We start from the raw sequence: 20,222 nt of genomic DNA, 5'->3' as shown, positions 1-20,222 counted from the left end.
CTATAGGAGTAAAAGAGTCTGTATACGGTTTGCAAATGAACATAGAGCACAAAAGTTAAAGCAAATAAAAATGAAGCAGAGTGGTTACTCTTTGTTAAACTTCCTTTAATACAGATTTATTATCCATTACAAAATTCCTTGCATTATGAAACAAAAATACATAATGCAATATAATACATGATATAATAATTTAAGTGCATCTATTTCTTAATATATGAAAAGTGTCAATTCTTTATGTACAGTATTATTTAATATGATGTTAATGTTAATATGATTCTACTCTTTCAAAAAATAACTTAGCTTTGTATACTGTGGTAGGCTAGATGAGACCAGTTTTATTGCACTTATGCTTTTTGTTGTCCTTATGTTGTTCACCTCATTTGTAAGTCGCTTTGGCCTTTGGATAAAAGCGTCTGCTAAATGACTAAATGTAAATGATGTATATGTTGTTTGAACTAATATACCAGTCTATGCATTTCCAAATCTATATTAAATGATTTAATATATTATTGAGTTAATTTAGCGGAAAATATATTTTCTTTTAGAGTATTGTGTCTTTTCACCCTGAAATTGAACTGAAACATAAAAGTTCTTCACTTTAAACGATGCTACATGTATGCCAACTGGCAAGAGGTGTGTTCGACTGCGCAGACTACACCAACGTATGGCAAGAGCCATTTGAAAGTATGGAGCAGTCTGTTCTCACAGTAGACTGTGACGTACAGGTCGGTCTGGGCAGTGCCGCTTTCAATGAAAAAAACCCAGTTCATGTGTCCAGTTCTCGCACCCGCGTTTGGTCGCGGGGTCTAAACAAAAGTGGCTGACAAAAGCTTCGGGGATGCGAGTGTTTCCTTGAGCCGAGCTCCCGACCGCGCGCAGAAGCTGATTACATCATTAGCCAGCGTTGTTATGCTCATAACTGATACAGTGTCTTCCTATAGAATCGTGCAACTGATTAATAGATGCCTAACTCTTCATTTGGAGGTTGCATGGAAAACTAACTGTTCAAAAATCTGAGGGGGCACGTGCTCTGTTTGAATCGGCATGAAGCCTCTGATATGAATCAAAATCCCGATCCACGCCACCCAACACCCCCCCCCTGATGTATACTTGACTTTCCGCGTCCGTCTCGCGCAGAAACGCGCCCGCACAGCTTCATGAGCATACTCAGTCGCGGATAAGCGCGTATATACGAGTTGTACAAATGCGCAGTATGCGGTCAATTCAACCTTTTTCGCGCGTGCGCTGTTGTACGCGTTCCGTCCGTCATGTGTACGGCCGGACTAATCTTTGGGCTTTAGGGCCCGCCTCGTACACGTGCGCAGGTGTGTCCATTTACAAGCGCTGATAAGCACCTGTCATACAACACGCGGAGCTGTAGACGCTAACGTTTGTGGAATCGTGACAAAATATTTCACGGGATTGTGAAATAGACAATATTTAAATGGGTGATTCCGAAGTAAGTAGATCAAAAAAGCTGAGCACTGCAGTGATGTAGGCTAAAGGAAAAAAATACGATCTATAGCCCAACAAGTTTGTGCACTTAACGTTGACAAATTATATATTTTTTAAAGAGAAGATAAAATTATTCAATATGTGGTCTTTGTATATGATGTGTTATAATTGTGAAGTATTTTAAAATATGCTGTTTGACATAAATGGTTAAATGTTTGTAGAAAACAAAAATACAGCTGCGTCCCACTGCAGTAACTGATCGTCATGTCAACTTCCTCTATGCTACATTTAAATGAACTTCGTCATTGTTTACATCACTTAATTATAAATATTAAAGTAGTTTCTCTCGCGATCTCAGGAGAAAACGGGAGACTCCGTTCCAGATGCTGTTTGGCCAGAGGATGGGGATCAGTGGAGTGACCGAGGAGAAGATGAATGTGGGCTGTTACAGGAAATGGCAGAGGAGGATGAGGAGATTGATCTCTACAACGAGGAGACGTTTGGCTTAGGTTTAACATATTACGTGATATAATGTAACATTATATAAGAGTCGAACATTTCTGGATTTTGAACTGCTGTGCCATTCTAAAATTAACAAAATTGTCTAAATTAACCCAGATGCAAGCGTTGAAGGGCAAGAGGCTGACCCTATGGATCTTCTGCTGTTGTGTGGTGAGAACTCCCCAACGCTGAGGTCTTCACCCCGCAGCTCTCCTTCCCCTCTCAGTTTCCCTTCACCCTCCAAACCTAAACCTCCAGTTCAGTCCCATTCTTCAACGGGCCGGTCTCAGAGAGGAAGAGTTGGTCGCGGCCAGTTGTTTGATGACCCAGCTGTGGTGAAGACTGTTGAGGGTCGCCCGAGCCTGAAGGTTCACCTGTTGTTTTAGTGTTTGAGTACTTGGTTTTCCCCTTTATCATGTGTCTGGATAGCTTTTTCTTTTCAATCGCTTAAATGTTTTTCTAATTTCTATTGCCTGGATGTTTTCCCAGAGTATTGATAGTGCCATTGTGGACTGTAGCGTCAGCGCCTACTGGGAGGACCTCAACTCAAATACTGTGTGTAATCATCATCACAAAGCAATTTTTTGTTTTTGAATTGACATTGTCAAGTAATTTTTCCCACTGTCTTCCTCGCAGTGGATGATTTCCTCCAACAGACCATCTGCTGCATCTATACTTCAGGTGCATCTCTCACACGTCTATTGCAGTGGTACAATGGTTTTTTATACAAATGTTTTTGATTTTCATTTCTTTGTCAATCAGGACCAGGCAATCGTTGGAGTGATTGACCGATCTGGCCATAGCAGGGTCCCACCTGTGTCTCCAAACTTCATGTCTCCTTTGCGACCTTTTTCCACCACTCGGGGCAGAGGAGGCCAACCTTATGTTGGGGCCTTCAACCCGAGATGTCGTTATGAGGTAGTGGGGTTTTCTCTCACAACTCTTTGTCTATCGCTTTAAAAAGTGTGCAGCATGTAGCTTTGCATCTGACAAACGAATGTGTGTTTTTGTCAAGGCACCAATAAATCCCATGATGCCTAGCTCTCCTTTCCGTCCCCAAAGACTCTTCACACCCCAGCGACATTACAACCAGGTGACCATCCTACGTTTATTCACTGTAGTGATTTTTTTGTCTCCATTGATAAACATGGTATTCTTATGATGCTTATACAGGTTTTGTTTTTATCTTTTTCTAGCCAGGAGGTTTCATGTCACCTTCCCATCCTCGTCTCTCTTCCCCCCTGCCGCTCACTCCCAAGCTCATGCACCTACGTTTTGGGACGGACTCCCCCAGGCCGGCTCCATTCTACAGTCCATCCTCCAATATCATGCAAGGCTTTAGGTTGGCTCAAAAAACGTTATAAAATGGTTTCAAGGGAAGCTACTTTACACAGGTTGTTGTATCTGTCAGGTTTTTTGGGACGGTGTGTTGTTTCCATTCATTGATTCGTGTTATAAAAACACCCATTGCTGAAAAATGAAGGCTCCTCTCACATCAGATGCGACCCCTGTCACGGGAATTGTACGTCTCTTTTACTGCTAGTGATCGCAAAACAAATAACCAAGGCATAGCTTGATAATGATGTGAAGGATGTCGTTATTTTCACCCACTGCTGATGAAAATCAATCTGATGAGACTCACAAATGTTCTTCATGGATGGCATATACACCGTCTCTACACCGGATGCTACACACACACCAGACAAGATGTCAAAATATTAAAAGGTTAAAAGCTAGTCCGCAACTAACCTGAGCAGGGTACTGTCTAGCAGGAAATGTAAAACTTGAAAGGTAAATGAGTTGGAGTTGTGTAGAGTGTGCCTCGCACAGCAGGTTGTATGTCTTTATTGTGTTTTGTGTCCACTTTTAGACCTCCGGGTCCTGTCGCTCAGTTCCACCCCCAGCACAAACGGCTTTTGAGTCAAAGACAGCAGAGACCACACAGGTAATTTGTGCCAGTCATCTGGAAGACAACGATTGCATTGCTTTTCTTTTTCCTGTCCTGTAAATGAAGTGTTCTTATCAATTACAGAAAGCCAGTGAGCTGGGACCCTTATTCTCAGATCATGTCTGATAAAGAGAAGGAGTGGATAATCCGACTGCAAATGATCCAACTACAGAGTGAAAATCCACATTTAGATGACTACTATTATCAGGTCTGTATGTGCAAATGAATATGAACCGCTCAACTTTGTGAGCTTTACTGCTAGATTGTGACTCTTCAGTTTCACTAAGAAAAATCAAATGTGGAAAATAGTTTTTTTCCTTTTCCCACTCAAATTACACTCTCTTAAAAATAAAAGTGCTTGAAAGGTTCTTCACAGCGATGCCATAGAAGAACAATGTTTGGTTCCACGAAGAACCATTCAGTCAAAGGTTCTTGAAAGAACCATCTCTTTCTTTTTATAATCTGAAGATCCTTTTTTCGCCACAGAACCTTTTGTGAAACAAAACGTCTTCAGATGTTAAATGGTTCTATGGCATCAAAGCACCTTTTTTTTTAAGAGTGTAATTGGATGTAGATATGGATGCATTTTATCCAGAAATGAAGCTTGCTGCAGACAGACGGTTTCGTTTTTAGTGCACAGGATATTGATTTGAGTACAAAAAGTTCTGTTAAAATAGTAATCTCTCATACAATAATATATATATTTAATTACACAAGCATTTTAATTAAGATGCAACAAAAAATGCAACACGTCAGGCTGTGCTTAATGGGTTCCCAAAGCTGTCCTGGAGGTCCCCTAGTATTTGCAGTCTGTTCTAATACGTTCTTAATTCGATTCAGGTGTGTCAAATGAGGGAGACACACTAACAGCATGTCTACACCGGACGCACCGCATCCAGTGTGGACCAAATTTAAAATGATAGCGGGTTCTATTGTATTTTGTTGACGCATCGCGCCGCACCGTAGACTGTGTAAAGATGTGTCCGAATTTGTCCCCTATCTCCTATATAGTGCACTACATTGGGTGTCCGCCATTTTGTAGTGTTGTCCAAATTCATTGCCTACAACTCATTCCCTACATTTGTTCACTATTGTTTTTATCCACAATGCACTCTGATTTTGAGTGTATATCCAATGTACGCTCGCTCACTCACTATTTCCCATGATACAACGCGAATCAACTGCCTGATTAGAATGAGCTGGAGGAGAGTTACCGTTAATGCCACGAATGTATATGATTATACACTTGGGTTTGTTCTTGTTGACAGTTATTTTCACCGTAAAAATATAACGCATAAAAAAGTTTTATTAAACATAATAAATAAACATAATAGTACAATGTGACAGTTATTTTGGTCTCTTTATTAAACTAGTTTTTATTAAACTAAAAGCCACACAGGTGTAATTAAGCGTTACGACGAATGTGCGTGACCGTATTGTCAGACGCAGGGTATATTACGTCAGTGTCTGAAATCGTTCACTCATTTTTGTTCACTTCCTATATAGTGGACTATTTAGCATTCGCTATATAGGGAATAGTGAATGAGTGAGCGAATTCGGACGCATATCGTGTTTGTTATTCTTAAACCATAGATGCATAAAATCTTTCTGAATTTATGTATGAAATTTGCATATCCTTTTGAGGCTATAAAAAATTGATATTCTCTACGTTTTGAGGTGGAACTCATTCCTGCCTTGAAAGAAACTGACACGTCAGGCATGATTGTGACTCCCTGCAGGAATACTATCAGAGGATGGAGGCAAAACTAGCTGAGGAGGAGATGCTGGGAGACCGGTTAAAAAAGGAACCACCTAAACTCACAACCCCTTATGTTACCAAAACAGACTTGTACATCCCAGGTCTGGCACAAAAAACTGTTGTAATGTCTTGCATTAAAACTAAACTCTATGGGGCGGTTTACCGGATAGTCTGGGACTATAGGCTTAAGTCTATAAATGTTAGAGCTGTCTTGATCAGAAACAAATTGCACTGACATAAATTAAAATGCATCACTACGATTGTTTTGACAAAAATGTAAAAAAAATCATTTTTTTTTTTTTGAAAGACTACTCAAATATGCCAATTTAATTAAAGCCTAGTCCTGGCTTTAGCAAATCTCTGTCTGGGAAACCGCCCCTAAATTTAAAATAAGTGTGGACATTTGGCAGTAATTCTTGTTCCCACAGTTGTCCACATTGAAGGGTCATTAGGACAGGTCGCCGTGTCCACTTGTTTCTCTCCTAGACGAGCAATTGATGCCGTTCATGCGCACACACCCGATGAGGTAAGAACTGTTGACTTCAGGAGGCAAATCATTGGTTTCATTTACTTAGAATTGTTTTTTATCAGGAACACAAAGACACTAGACTGCAAAGATTGGAAGTGTTGAGCACCGTTGAAAAGGTAAAGTCCTTTTTAGTTTTCATTTTGCATTGTTGCATAAACTAGAGCGGTTCTTTGATAAGTTGCATAAACAAACAACATGCAGCCGATTAATTTTAAGAGACAATGGGCATTACTTTTTAAAAGCCATTAGGCCAAAACAATATGTGAATTTTTACTTAATTGCCATCTTTAGCTTGAAATGTTATAATGCTATGCATTTCCGTGACTAATTTAGATGTAAACTAATACACAACTGTTACAATTCAACAATATAGATTGTTTTGCCGGCAACCACGTAAAAAAAAAAAAAAAATACTTTCCGCCACGCACGCTTTTTTGGCCCAAACTTCCAGGATACCTCCAAATTATATATACCACCTGCAGAGTATTGTTGAAAACCAGCAAAATAAATAAGTAAAATATATAGCAAGTTCAAATTATGCCTAGCAAGTATTATTTTTGGGTTACCAGTAGAAGAACCAGCACTGGGAGTTTTCCCAAACAGATAAGGGGAAGCAGAACACCATAGCGAATCGACTGAGGGCAGCACCCCAAAATGCAACAGTGAACAGACCAGATGGAAGGGGGAACCGCCACCAAGTAACGGTTCGTTACTTGACTAAACTTAATTGCGACAAAGTTACATGACCATTCAACAAATTATTTATTAAAAACAATATACAATTATATTCATTTTAATTGATCTTAAAATTATAATTAAATATAATATAAATCATTGGTGAATTCAATGGAAATTTCAAATAATAAAAACCTAGTTTTGATCCTTTAAAAAAAAAACCTTGTAAAACCATACCACTTAAAGAATTACAACACTAACTGTTCCCATCTGTAAAATTTACTTGTTTGACTTTACAAGTTCCAATCTGTGTCGCATACAGTTTATACATACTGTGTCGCAAGATTTTCTTGTTTTGAGACGTTTCTTCCTAATATTGTTAATGAGTTGCAAAATGCTATGTAGAATCACAATCTTTGTGACAACCTGTGAACATTTTCTGAAGGGTATCATCTTCACTAACCATTTGCTGAATTAGTTTGGAAATCGCTTTGACCTTCGCTGCCCATTTTGTACCCCATTATTGTAAAACACCAGATGATTTTTAGTTACAATCTTGAATTTCACTTATATGCGTCCCTGCTTTGTTTTCTAATCTTTTAACTCCACTGCTGTCCATGCAGTTGTTCATAGTTTTGTTAGAGGTGGAAGAAGCAAAGAAAATCAAGGCAACCGTGTCCAACAAAGAGGAGGAGAGGAGGTTAATGCAGAACACGCAGAAAAAGGTCGAACGGATCTATAGCCGTCTACAGAGCCCTACTTTCTCGTAAGTTAGACCTGCTGTTTACATTTCACACATGAGCAGTTCTTCAGGTTCTGATCTTGCATACGTCTTGCATGGCTTTTAAACTCTAGGGAGTCCGGTGAGGAGTTTCTTTCCTCCCTGCTTATTTCGAAAGGAAAGAAGATGTTGGCGAGACTCCTCCCCTTTCTTTCACATGATGCTGCTCTGAATATTCTTGCTGCTGTGACCAAACACCTGCCAGAGTTAATGAGCAAAGATACAGATGAGGTCTGAATCGAACGTTTGTGTGTTCACATTCATGGCTTTTTAGTGTTTAATATACAATTAAAGTGGTGCTTTGCTGCTTAACAGGCCCTGCCGGTTTTGTATCCATCCCTCCGCACCGTGGTGAGTGGTCTGACGTTTAGTCAGCTAATCAGAATTCTGAAAGAGTTCACCACACCGCTCCCTGACTCGAAAGATACGCGGTTAACACTGGCCTGCCAGAACAAGGTGTGCTTTTACATTCAATCTTTCCCTAATGCGCAGGTTGCAATGATTTTAATTTCTTCAACTCTTTGTTTGCAGTTTGGTCTGTCCCTGCTGTACGCTCTGCTCTCTCACGGAGAAAGACTTCTGTCTTCTGAACTTCCCATGGAGCCCAGTATTGGAGATTTTGAAACCTGGTACATTTAACCAATTATTCACTGCTTTAGTTTAGATCTTAACTTATTTATGCATCTGCTTGGTACAGTATGCGTGATGTTCAGTGCAATTTAAGGGATAGTCCACCCAAACATGAAATTTCTGTCATGAATTGCTCACCCTCGAGTTGTTCCAAACCTGTATACATTCCTTTGTTTGGTTGAACACGAGATATTTGAAAAAATGTTAGCAACTGAGATTTCTGGGGCACCGTTGACTACCGTAGTAGAGAGAATTGTTGTGTTTCTTTGTTCCGTTAAACACGATAAAAGATATTTACACATAAACAAACGGTTCTGGTGCACCTTTGACTACCACTTTTGACCATCTCGGTTGCTAACATTCTTCTAAATTTACTGTATTTCTGTGTGTTCAATAGAGGTTTGGAACTGCTTGAGGTTGAGCAACTCATGAGTTTTTATTTATGGGTGGAATATCCAACATGGCAGAAAAGTTATGCACACAAAGCACGTGAAGTTTCACCAGCATTAAACGGGCAGAGGGAAGACCAAGGGTGATTCATAGTTTATTACTTTATGGGGTGGTTTCCCAGACAGTGCTCAAGCCTAGTCCCAGTCTAATTAAAATATTAAAGATGTCTTGATCGACAACGTCTTGCACTGACTTATCTTAAGGCAAAACAATCACACTGATATATTTTAAGATGCACACCAGCAAGGTTTTTTTGTGAAGTATGTTTTTAAAAATGACTTATATATTCTAATTTAACGAAGTCCTGGTTTAAACTAATCCCTGTCTGGGAAACCACCCCAAATTAAGGAAAAACTTAAAATCCTTTTAATCTTTTAGGACAGACACCGTATTCCATGTTGCCCGGCAACTCTCTCAGACGACACTTGTTGAACCCCTTCTTCTGCCCTCCAACCTGCTTACGCTCTTCTGTCGCTATCTGGACAAGCGGACCGTCCATCAGCTCAAAAGCAATATGGAGTAAGTCACGGTTTGTGATAGGGTTGTTGATGGGTAATATTTTTGTTTGTCGCATTTGATCTCTATCTCTAAATTTAAATGTACCTTTTTTTATTTCGTTGCCAATTACAATAGAATTTCACACTTGAGTGTGATGTTACAAATAGTGTAAATATCTTCCTCTGCAGATCTGCTACAGGGTATCTAGCTGTAGCGTCATAATTGTGACCACTGACCCCATGATCTCTCTTTAAATTGACCTGAAACGTGGGACTGGTTCTCCTCACAGAAGATATCCAGCCAAGCTTTATCCGTATCCATTATTCTTAAAACTTCATTGTTTACTTTCAACTTCTATGCTGTCCATCTGTATACTGTCGGTCTGTCAGGGTTTGCTTTGCGCTCTAGAAAGCCTTTTGACACTTCAGTATTTAGCAAAAAAGTGACTGACTTGGTCTTTAATCATGACCATGAAAAGATTAATGATGTTTGTTGCTGGTAAAGCTGATCACTTTGGATTTGTGGTCTGCAGGTCTCTTGGTGCGAGTTTTGGGGTTTAACGTAAATTATACTGTTGCACTTAAGGTGTCGGGTTTAATTTATAATTATGAAAACATATGTTATTGAAGTCTAACTATGTCTTTAAAAAGGTTTTGGGTGCCAATTCAAGTGTAAATTTGTGATAAATGTTTGCTGTATAGTTTATTTTTTTATTTTGTCCTTTTTTCCCCCGATTTAAAGCAACCCCATGTCAAACTTATATTTTCACAGTTGCAGAGCACTTGCAAAAGAAAAAATGAAATAAAAATCTGTAAAAGGGACTGGGTGGTTTTACTTAATGTTATAATCCACTAATGGACGAAAGATTAATAATTGAAGTTTATCCATAATTTTTAAAGCGAACAACTGTATAAATGTATATTTTTTTATAAATGTATAAAAAAACCTTTAAGTATAATAATGGCTATAAGATGTCAAGCATTGGTGTGCATGGATACCTTTTTGCGAAGATGAAAAAATGCAGACTACATCAAAAAAGTAAATTCATGACACTGCATACGTGATCAAACATTGCTATACAAGAGAAAAGTCAGCTGCTCTAAATGTTTTTACGCAAGTATTTCTGTTCCCATTGTCAGAAGTTCTGAATTTCAAGTAATGGTACTGCTCCAACTGTTGGACACAACAGGACATGTAATAGTGGGATTTAGCACTGACTTAATGGTATCAAATAAAATAGCGGGATTACTGCGGTATTTTACAAGTAAATCAGCATAATATTTACTCTTGGCTGACCTCACTGCATTTTCGTAGGCATATAATGACTCGTATAAGTGTGTGTGTTTGAATGTGTGTGTGTTTGATTTTTTACTTATCTGTTTCATATTACTTTCAGGGCTATATTCTTATTTATTCTATATTTGATTAACATGTGTTTTATCGTCTGCTTTGATACAATGCAAATAGTAAAAGGTGCTATTTAAAATAAAACTGACTTATTTACAGCTGAACTAGTTATTAAAATGGGTTGTGTGCCCGTGTCAAGCTATTGAGGGAGATGGGTGGATGAAGGAAGTGTGCTTCGGTTTTAACAGAACCTGTCCAATCACATCCTCATTCTAACTAACAGAAAGACCTTCTTTGTGTGCGTGTGTGTGTGCGTGTGTGTGTGTGTTGGGGTGGGTCAGGGTGATGTCATTCTACGTATCAGTTAAATGCATGAGAGGTCAGAAAACAGAAGTATGATGGGTTAAAGGTCAGCTTTTCAACTCCCCTTGAACCCTTGATATGAGGATTTAGGCACAGTGTGTGGAATGTTGGTGGGAGGTGAGACCCTTTGGTATTCTTTTGCTGTTTTACTTTAGCCACATTGTTTTACTTTCTCATGAGTTGAAATTATAAATTTATTTTGATTTAAATTCACAGAGGACATAATGCAAATATTTAAAATAGTATGTGTATAAAATAATACAGTATATACTATATAAATACATAATAATAATGGAGACAATAAATGAAACATGTCTAAAACATCACTGAGGAACAAAATGCTTGTAATTCTTTTTGCAGGTATGTCACCTTAAATATTAAGCTTTGTTATAGCAACAGTTTTAGTTTAACATTCGCTATTGTCAATATAGTTGTTCTCAGGGGCGGACTGGCCATCTGGCGATCCGGGCATTTTCCCGGTGGGCCGCTATCGTTTGGGGCCGGAACGGACGCTTTGGCTGCTCAGACGGACGTATAAATTATAAATGCGAATGCACGCAATGCGAATGCAAAAGACACGTATGCATTCCACCCCAACCACCCCCCCCCCACCGTCGACAGAAATGTTGGAGGGCCGATTTTTCTTCCCAGTCCAGCCCTGGTTGTTCTTATCATTAAAATGATGAGAACATTGTATTGCATAATACTGCCATATTTTAAAAATGCATGTTTACTACACCCTCAAAATCGGTAGGCCTAGCACCCTGAAATTCTATCAGGACCTATTCTGTTTGTTTTCTTCTGGATCATCACTGAGTGTTTGCACATCGTTTCCGGTGTGGTAGTGTTTGAGTGACAACTCTCATAGTTTACTCAGTGTCTGACTGTGAGTTGGTTTTACAACGTCTAGAATTCAAGATTGTGCATTCAAGATCAGGCATAGCGCGAAAGTCACTAGCTAGCACAGACGTAATGGTTCATTTAATGAGCAAACAGTGAGCTCCTGTTTAAACAACTGCTCAGTTTAACATGCACTTAACATATTCTGGTGGAAATATTCGATTTGCATCTGCTTTTGTTTCACTCATTTAAATGTAATGTAATATTGGAACAAGTCTCCTTAATTAGGAGGTATTAGCCACCAAGACAATAAAAAGTACATTTCCAGAAGATATGATTGTTGTTTTTTTCAAGTAACCCATTTAGAGTCAATATAAAAAATGAAGGGCATTAGTAGGAAATTGATTATCATTGATTTTGAAGATTGACGGTTTGTTTGTTATATATGCAGTTTTGCAATTTAGCAGTCATTATGTGAAGTATTTTGAGGATTCCGCCATTGACCAATCAGATCTAAGCACAGAACCAATGTCAGGTACTAAATCTTCAAAGATTGAACAACTAACTGATAATATGTGTTGAACATGCATGCACACTGAAACCTGAAACTTCTTTAACATAAGAAGAGCTTGGTTCCAAAACGAGATAACTTTAAAAAAAATCCAAATTCATGTTTTTTTATTGTGCATTCCAATTAATATCAATCAAACTGCAGTTGCTTTCTTTTGATTTAAGTAAGGGATAATGTACAGGCAGCCGATTGTAATTGCAGAAATAAGGCCCGACAGTGTGACCAGGACCCGACGCGAATGCGGCTACTTGCCACATGAGAAAAAAACTGGACATAAAATGTGAATTTGAAATATTTTATTAGCACATTTTTACCGATTGCAGACCTTCCGCGAGGAAAAGCCATTTAGTTTCGGTTTTAAAGTACGAAACGACGTTCAAACGTCACGAACAGGCAAATTGGTTTAATCATTTGTAAATATAATGCCATGTATGTTATTAGAAGACATATTTATAATTCATTTTTGTGTAATATTAAACTGCCCCTCTCAAAATGATTTGCAGCATCCGGGTTACAGGGTGTTATTAGTTTTGAGCGGTTGTTATTTGAAAATAACACCACCTTGGAATGTCGCGACTGGCCAATCAGAATCAAGCATTCAAATGAGCCTTGTAATAAGCCATAATAACAAAAAAATACAGCTAACTAACGCAATAAAAACATGATTATTGAACAATTTTAAAAACTGAGTTATCTCATTTGGGAACCAAACTCTTCATATATAGCTGAAGTTTTGTCTATAGGTAAAGATGGATTAGTGGCTATCTATCCTCCAGTTATGTAGCATGTGCAGTGAGATATAAGGGTACATCAAGTTTTACGGGCCCACATAGGGGTGAAATGAAAGCACGTCTCTTTTTTGATGGCCCCTAAGAGGAGGTGCCACTACACACAGATGGTTTATAAAGCTCAAGAGACAACTGCATGTCTTCTGTCTATGCAACCATCTTCTTTGCATTTTGGGCTTTTTTTGCATTTTCCTGTCGCCTGCTTCTTTTCTTGGTTCTATTCTTTAGTTTTCTCCACAATGTTGGGATGGACACTTTTAAGGATGATGTTATTGCTCTGGATGACAAGAGCCACACTTCAAGGCGGCACAGGTAAGGATGCAGAAATCGTGACAATTCAAATATATGTTATGTGGAATCCATGTTGTATGTTCTACGTGTGTCTTAAATCCACTTTAACCTTTACCAGGAAGATACGTGGACTAGAAACAATGAATCTCATCAAAGCATCTCATTGTATGAAGTGTTATTAGTTTTTGTGTGTGTTTGTGCGAACTCTATAGAACTGCTAGACCGAGACTGTGGCTAAAAGCAACAAAGGGCGATTATTGCTCGTGCTATCTACAAAGTGATGTTCGTGAGGACGTGAAGGCATACTTTCTTTTGACTTCAAAGTAAACAAATATCTTCATTTATATAAAGACCATAAAGCCTGTTTTGATATATTTGTTGGACCAATAACTACTCGGCTATTTTTGATATAATTTTATATTTTATACACTGCCCACCCAAAAAAAAGTCACACACTCTAATATTTCGTTGGACCGCCTTTAGCTTTGATAGCTTTGATGGACGGCTGCTCAAAGTTTTCTCCAGCACATCCCAAAGATGCTCAATGGGGTTAAGGTGTGAAAATGATGTCTCATGCTCCCTGAAGCACTCTTTCACAATTTCGGCCCGATGAACCCTGGCATTGTCATCTTGGAATACGCCCGTGCCATCAGGGAAGAAAAATCCATTGATGGGATAACCTGGTCATTCAGGCAGTCAGCTGACCTCATTCTTTGGTCACAGAACGTCGCTGAACCTAGACCTGACCAACTGCAGCAAACCCAGATCATAGCACTGCCCAGGTGGTGACTTATGAAAAGTTATATTGTTTTATGGGCCATATACAATATATAAGGAAGCTATGAGAAGGCAGGCCAAACAACTGCTTATTCCCTGAAAATCTTCACAGCATTTTGTGAAACATCTTTCCTCTGCCAAAAGCTTCTGACTAAACTAAATCAAACAAATGAGGTTTTTCTGGCACTGCCTATCTGAATTCAACATCTTGTTGTGAGAATGGAATGGAATTTTATTACTTGTACACAGTCAGTCTGTTGATGAATTTTCCTCTTTGCCTCCATTATTATGCCATGTGTATGATATTTAGATATGCAATTACCTTCGCATTTGTTTACAAAAAGGAGAGACTCAATTTAATTAAGAAAAGATCACCTTATTTGTATTTGCAAGTATATGAAACAATCTTGTTTTCTGAAATCTGTTGTTTTAGGTTACAGTTTGGGCCCCAATAGCGGATCAGCTAATATTAAAGGAAACGGTAAGCAGAATAGTTCCACACTCTGATTTTGTTTGTATCATTTCTTCATCTCATGTCCTTTTAGTATTTACAGTATACTTTAATCATATACGATTAACAAGTTAGGACGTGACAATTCACATTTACACAAAATTATATTTATTTCAATTCATGTTTTATTTTAAATAATAACAAAACCTGATTTACTGTAATACAATATTCTTTCTGTTTTCTCAAATGTTTTAGGATATGGCTATAGCTCCTGGAAATAATGGTGTTTGCAACAGTTTATTAACACTAATTTTTTTTTTAACTGCAGTGGCATTATAACCCCACTTATTCGTATTCCATATTCATTAAATATGATTTTTTTGTTCATTTTTTCTTGACTTCTGCAGGTCTAAGTGCCTCTCTTGCAGCAGCCAGTGGAAATGGAGCTGCATTCAAAGGTAAAGTTCATTCTGTATGATGGTTGGAAAGTATTGTGGAGACTTTGGATCTGTATTTGCTATAGCAAATAGACAAGCAGCCAAACCCAATGGTATTTCATTTATGAAATGTTAATAAAAGGAATTTGTGGTCAGAGTATCTCTTCTAGTGCACAATGATTTTGTCTGTATCGTTTATTTTCTTTCTAATTGAATAAAATATTTATGGTTTATAAAATCCCAGGTATACGATGTAAAAAATCTATACTGAAATATTGTTTGGGCAGGCATTTACGCAAAAATACATTTATTTTATATACTTTGTTATAAATGTAGTTTTTAATTTTAACATTACTTGTGTTCGTTTTAAAAACTGAATTGTAAATTGTGAGTATATTAACTAATATTAACCAGCCATTCTTTTCTAACCGTAGAGGCATTATTCAGCGTTTACATGTTTATTAAATATGATTGCTTGTTCCTTGCTCTTGACTCCTGTGCAGGTCAAAGTGTCTCTCTTCCAGCAGCCAATGGAAATGGAGCTATGTTGAAAGGTAAAGACTATTATGTTTAACGCTTAGAGAGTAGGGGTGAGTGGGGCACAGCCTAACTCAAGGTTAACTACAACACAGACTTCTTACATAGTTACACATGGAAAAAAGCTAAACCTCACATCTCCTCTGATGTCTTGAAGAATTGTTTGTCTTTATATCAGGGAGCTGTTAAGACAGCCAAAGCGTCCTAGTTTGCAAATCTGAAACATCACCATACCCAAGATTTTTTTTCTTTTTTTCTTTTTTTTCAATTCAACGTTAAATACTCCTGTTAATCCCTTTCACAATCCTACCTTTGCACTTTGTGAAGATTTCTTGAAATACTTGACACATCCTCAAATCTGAGGGCCCAGAAATACAGTAGTTAACAGATTATGAAATGTTGATAGTCAGAAATCCTTTAGGCTCTTTTATGGGAAGTCATCGCAAAACTTAATCCTTCTTTATGTCCTTATGACATTATACACCCTCATTATTTGAGGCAACTCTGTCGTTTTAGTAACTATGGACCTGTCCCCAGCCTGTAAATCACAAGATTCTATTATATGAAGTTTCACCTCCTCTTTAGGCAATCTAACCTGCGGTGTACCTCAAGGTTCTGTTTTAGCACCTGCTTTCTTTTCTCTCTACTTACTTTCCCTGGGTTTCTATCATCGCTCGCTTTCAAATATCTTTTTTTTTTCTCCGAGCCCTCTCTAAAGTTAGCAATCTATGCTTTTATTACATTTTGGTTAGATTATTGCAACACCCTCTACTATGGCATATCTAAGACCCAAATCTCCTGCCCACATGTAGTTCAAAATGCAGCACTTAGATTTCTGACAGGACATAAAAAATTATCCTGCTTTTGAGATCCCTACACTGGCTGCCAAATCATTATAGAATCGAATTTTAAATCTTGCTTCTTGTCTACAAAGCCAAACTAAACGAAATGTATAACTTATAGTTATGATGTTGTAGAATTTGGTAGTCCACCTGCTTTAGCTCTTGGACATAATGGTGAGTCCAGTGGCTAATATTAACTTTGTACATTCATTAAATATGATTGGTTGTTTGTTTTTATGAAATCTTTGGCAGGTTACAGTGCCTCTCTTCCAACAGCCAATGGAAATGGAGCTACAGTCAAAGGTACACATTATTTTGTTTTCATATTTAATGAAAGCAAATGGTGACGCAAAGTATTTCCACTATAGTGCTGATTTTCTCTATATAATTTATCTTTCATATTGAATAAAATACAGTATGGTTTTACAAATCCCAGGTATAACAAATCTACACTGAAAATTGCTTTAATGAGAGGCGGTGACAAAAATGTACAATAACACACACGCACGCACGCACGCACGCACGCACACACACACACACACACACACGCGCACACACACACACACACACACACACACACACACACACACACACACACACACACAGTAATCAGTAATAACAAGTAATTAATAACAATGTTTCCAGCCAATTATTTGTATTCTGTATAGCCAATATTCTGCTTTGCATATTTATTAAATCGGATTGTTTATTTGTTTTTTTCTACTCAGGTCAAAGTTTCTTTCCTGTAGCAGCCAATGGAAATGGAGCATTCAAAGGTAAATATAATTCTGTTTGTTGGTCAGAGAGTATGTTTGCTGGTTGTATTTAATATTTATCTCATAAAAGGTTATGGATCTTCAGCTGCAGCCACACAAAATGGATATGGAGCAAAACCCAATGGTGATCAAACATAATCTGCAGTACAGTAAATCACAGTATTGTATGTGTGTACTTACAGTTGTTTTTGCTTTAACACACTGGCATTCTCTGTATTGTTGCAGTCCCTGTTAACCAGAATGTATATGGAGGAAAAGCTAGGAGTAAGTACAAACAATTTTATTACAGTATTTTATCTGTCTACTGAACATGTTTATTTTCATGCATCAACAGACTATGACGCTGTGTCTGCTATAGCAAACTGGTCTGTTCAGTTGTTGTATTCTATCATAATTTACCTGTCTGTTTACATTCAGGTGCTTTTGTGAACACACAAAGTCAACCTGGATATGGAGGACGTCCCTCATATGGTACCACCTACCTGTTGTTCACACTCTGAATCATAAAACCGCATTACTCCCACATTTAATGTTACATTGATTTCAATCAACGAGAAAGTACATTATCTACTGTATCCACATTTACATATAAAGCATTATCAATTTAGATTTAGAAGTATAGTAAAAAAACTCACAGGACTTTATCACAGGACAAAACAATGCCAAAACGGAAGTGGTGAAATCTACACCTCTATCCACAACAAGTCAGCAATAATACAAACAGAATAGTGCATCACCAGACTGAAAGCATGTGCTACTTAAGACAGAGAATGAGTGTCCTGGTCCCAACATAGGAACAGAAGCAATAACCCATAACGTTATGACCCAAATACCCTTACAAAGTCATAGCCACAAGATAATCTATTCTACATTTCCACTGTCATTGCCCAGGAAAAAATAAGGTTTGTTGAACACACATTAACCATCTGTGACAACATTCACAAATGGAAAGGCACTCTGTGGTATAAATTGTCATATTGATGTCAGTTGTCGTGGCTATTTCCCGAATTTTCAGTGGGAGTTGCACCACTGCCTGTATAAGGTATATTTATATGGTATATTTTATCTGTACATTTTAATATATGTGACCCTGGATCACAAAACCAGTCTTAAGTAGCACGGGAACATTTTTAGTAAAAGCCAAAATGACATTGTATGGCTCAAAATTATCGATTTTTCTTTTATGCCAAAAAAAATCATTAGGGTATTAAATTAAGATCACGTTCCATGAAGATATTTTGTAAATTTCCTACCCTAAATATATAAAAAAATATTTTTGTGAGTGGATGGCCTGCTTCAGTGCCTCTGATTAACAACTTCAAATGCAATTTTCTCAATATTATTATCATTTTTTTGCACTCTTAAATTACAGAGTTTTAAACTGTTGTGTCTATACAGATGTATACATGTGCGGGGTACTGCATTGCTTTTAGGTTGTTTGCCTCAGTTCAAGTCACATTTAATTCATGGCATTTGTAAAGATATAAATGGTTTCATAAATATTTCGGATTTCAAAGATATTTTAGAGCCCCTAACCTTGCCCTCACCCTAAACCTAACATACAAAACACAACACATGAGTGAAAGTACAGTATAAAGGTATTACAAAACAACTCGCGTTGCAAACCTTGTGAACTGAAGCCATAAACAACTTTATATGAAGAACTCCGTGAATGCAATGACCACATGCAGTCACGTCTCGTTCAAATGTAAATCATGACGCGATCAGTCACGAGAGATAATGACACTTCACATTCAAAGCTGACGTAATGACGCAATCAGTCAAGACACACACTAGAGCCAATGATGTAGCGCTTCTGGCAGCAATTTTGAATGTGATCACCAGAGATTTACGGCCAGTGGTGATCGCTTTTGCATCTGATATTCATACAAATCTATCATTTGACCTCGGTATGTGTGGAATATTTGTAGTTTCTGAAAAGGTTTTGCATCCTGTGTTTTATATTATATGTGTTACATTACAATATCAAAATGACTAAACAGTGTAATGCAAAAACAATTATTCTGGCTGTTTAAATTGAAAATAATACCCCGATGCATGTCATTGTAAAATGATAATTTCTTAATAACAGTAAAATAACGCATGCCCATCTCGTCTGCATACTGACGGCAAAGGTTTGTCATTTAAAGCAGAGTACCACGCACGTCGAAAACTGATGCTAAAGGGTGCCCTGTGCTTTAAGTAAGAAATAATTCACAGCTAGCCGTGCGTTAAAGGGTTTTAATGCACGACGTGGAGGCCACGAACCACCCGACGCAAAGCGGAAGGTGTTTGCCTCTGCGAAGTGCATTAAAATCCTTTAACGCATGGCTAGCTTTGGATTATCCCGCTTATACCATGGTCATTTACAAAGTTAAATCTTTTATTGATGTTTACAGTGAAATTTTAAATCAAACGGGTGAAAATTACAGTGATTTTGTCAGTTAAATTTCAAATGTAATCAAACTTACTGGAGCTACCTGTGCGTTAAAGGGTTTTAATGCACACCTTCCAGCCAATCAGAATCGAGTATTCAAAAAGACCATGGTATAAGCTTCAATATGTGATGAGTTGGGAGTGAGAATGTGTTGGTAAAACAGCTTATTTACTATGCACACCAATGAGTGGATCTCAGTTCAATTCTTTATGCACAATTTATTGTTATTGAACTTTACCACTTGCTATGCAACGCGGGTGTTGTATCTGTTTCTTGACAATCTGTGCAACCCCTTTAAACCACATGGTAAAATGTTGTTAGGAGTTATTTAGTTAATATAAAGATTTGTGTTCTTTAATTAGGTTCTTCTCTAGGAAATATGGGCTATCCCAATAATGGGGGCAATGGACCTAAACCAGGTAAACGTTTTAATTGTGTGTGATAAAGGACTTAATCGTTCTGCATTAATGGTTTGATTTAATGATATATTTGGATACCATCTGAATCTCATGTGTGTTGGGTCTGATCCGCAGGGTATG

The 20,222-nt window shown here is 37.8% G+C and overlaps 1 protein-coding gene across 1 annotated transcript; it reads left to right on the top strand.

Moving 5' to 3' along the window:
* Positions 1 to 1,384: 1,384 nt before the first annotated feature.
* Positions 1,385 to 10,027, top strand: patl2 (PAT1 homolog 2). The gene is made up of 19 exons (XM_057359017.1): positions 1,385 to 1,459; positions 1,814 to 1,964; positions 2,074 to 2,324; positions 2,446 to 2,511; positions 2,593 to 2,637; positions 2,719 to 2,874; positions 2,972 to 3,049; positions 3,153 to 3,298; positions 3,827 to 3,901; positions 3,989 to 4,112; positions 5,644 to 5,764; positions 6,092 to 6,189; positions 6,255 to 6,308; positions 7,491 to 7,633; positions 7,723 to 7,879; positions 7,964 to 8,104; positions 8,180 to 8,277; positions 9,107 to 9,247; positions 9,415 to 10,027. Exons 1-19 carry the CDS (start codon positions 1,445 to 1,447, stop codon positions 9,446 to 9,448), a joined length of 2,094 nt encoding a protein of 697 aa, XP_057215000.1. The 5' UTR covers positions 1,385 to 1,444; the 3' UTR covers positions 9,449 to 10,027.
* Positions 10,028 to 20,222: the final 10,195 nt, after the last annotated feature.

This window comes from Triplophysa rosa, linkage group LG18 (assembly GCF_024868665.1).
Source record: "Triplophysa rosa linkage group LG18, Trosa_1v2, whole genome shotgun sequence".
Lineage (NCBI taxonomy): Eukaryota > Metazoa > Chordata > Actinopteri > Cypriniformes > Nemacheilidae > Triplophysa > Triplophysa rosa.
The sequence above is the reverse complement of the archived record's forward strand: the minus strand, read 5'-3'. Positions and strand labels throughout refer to the sequence as shown.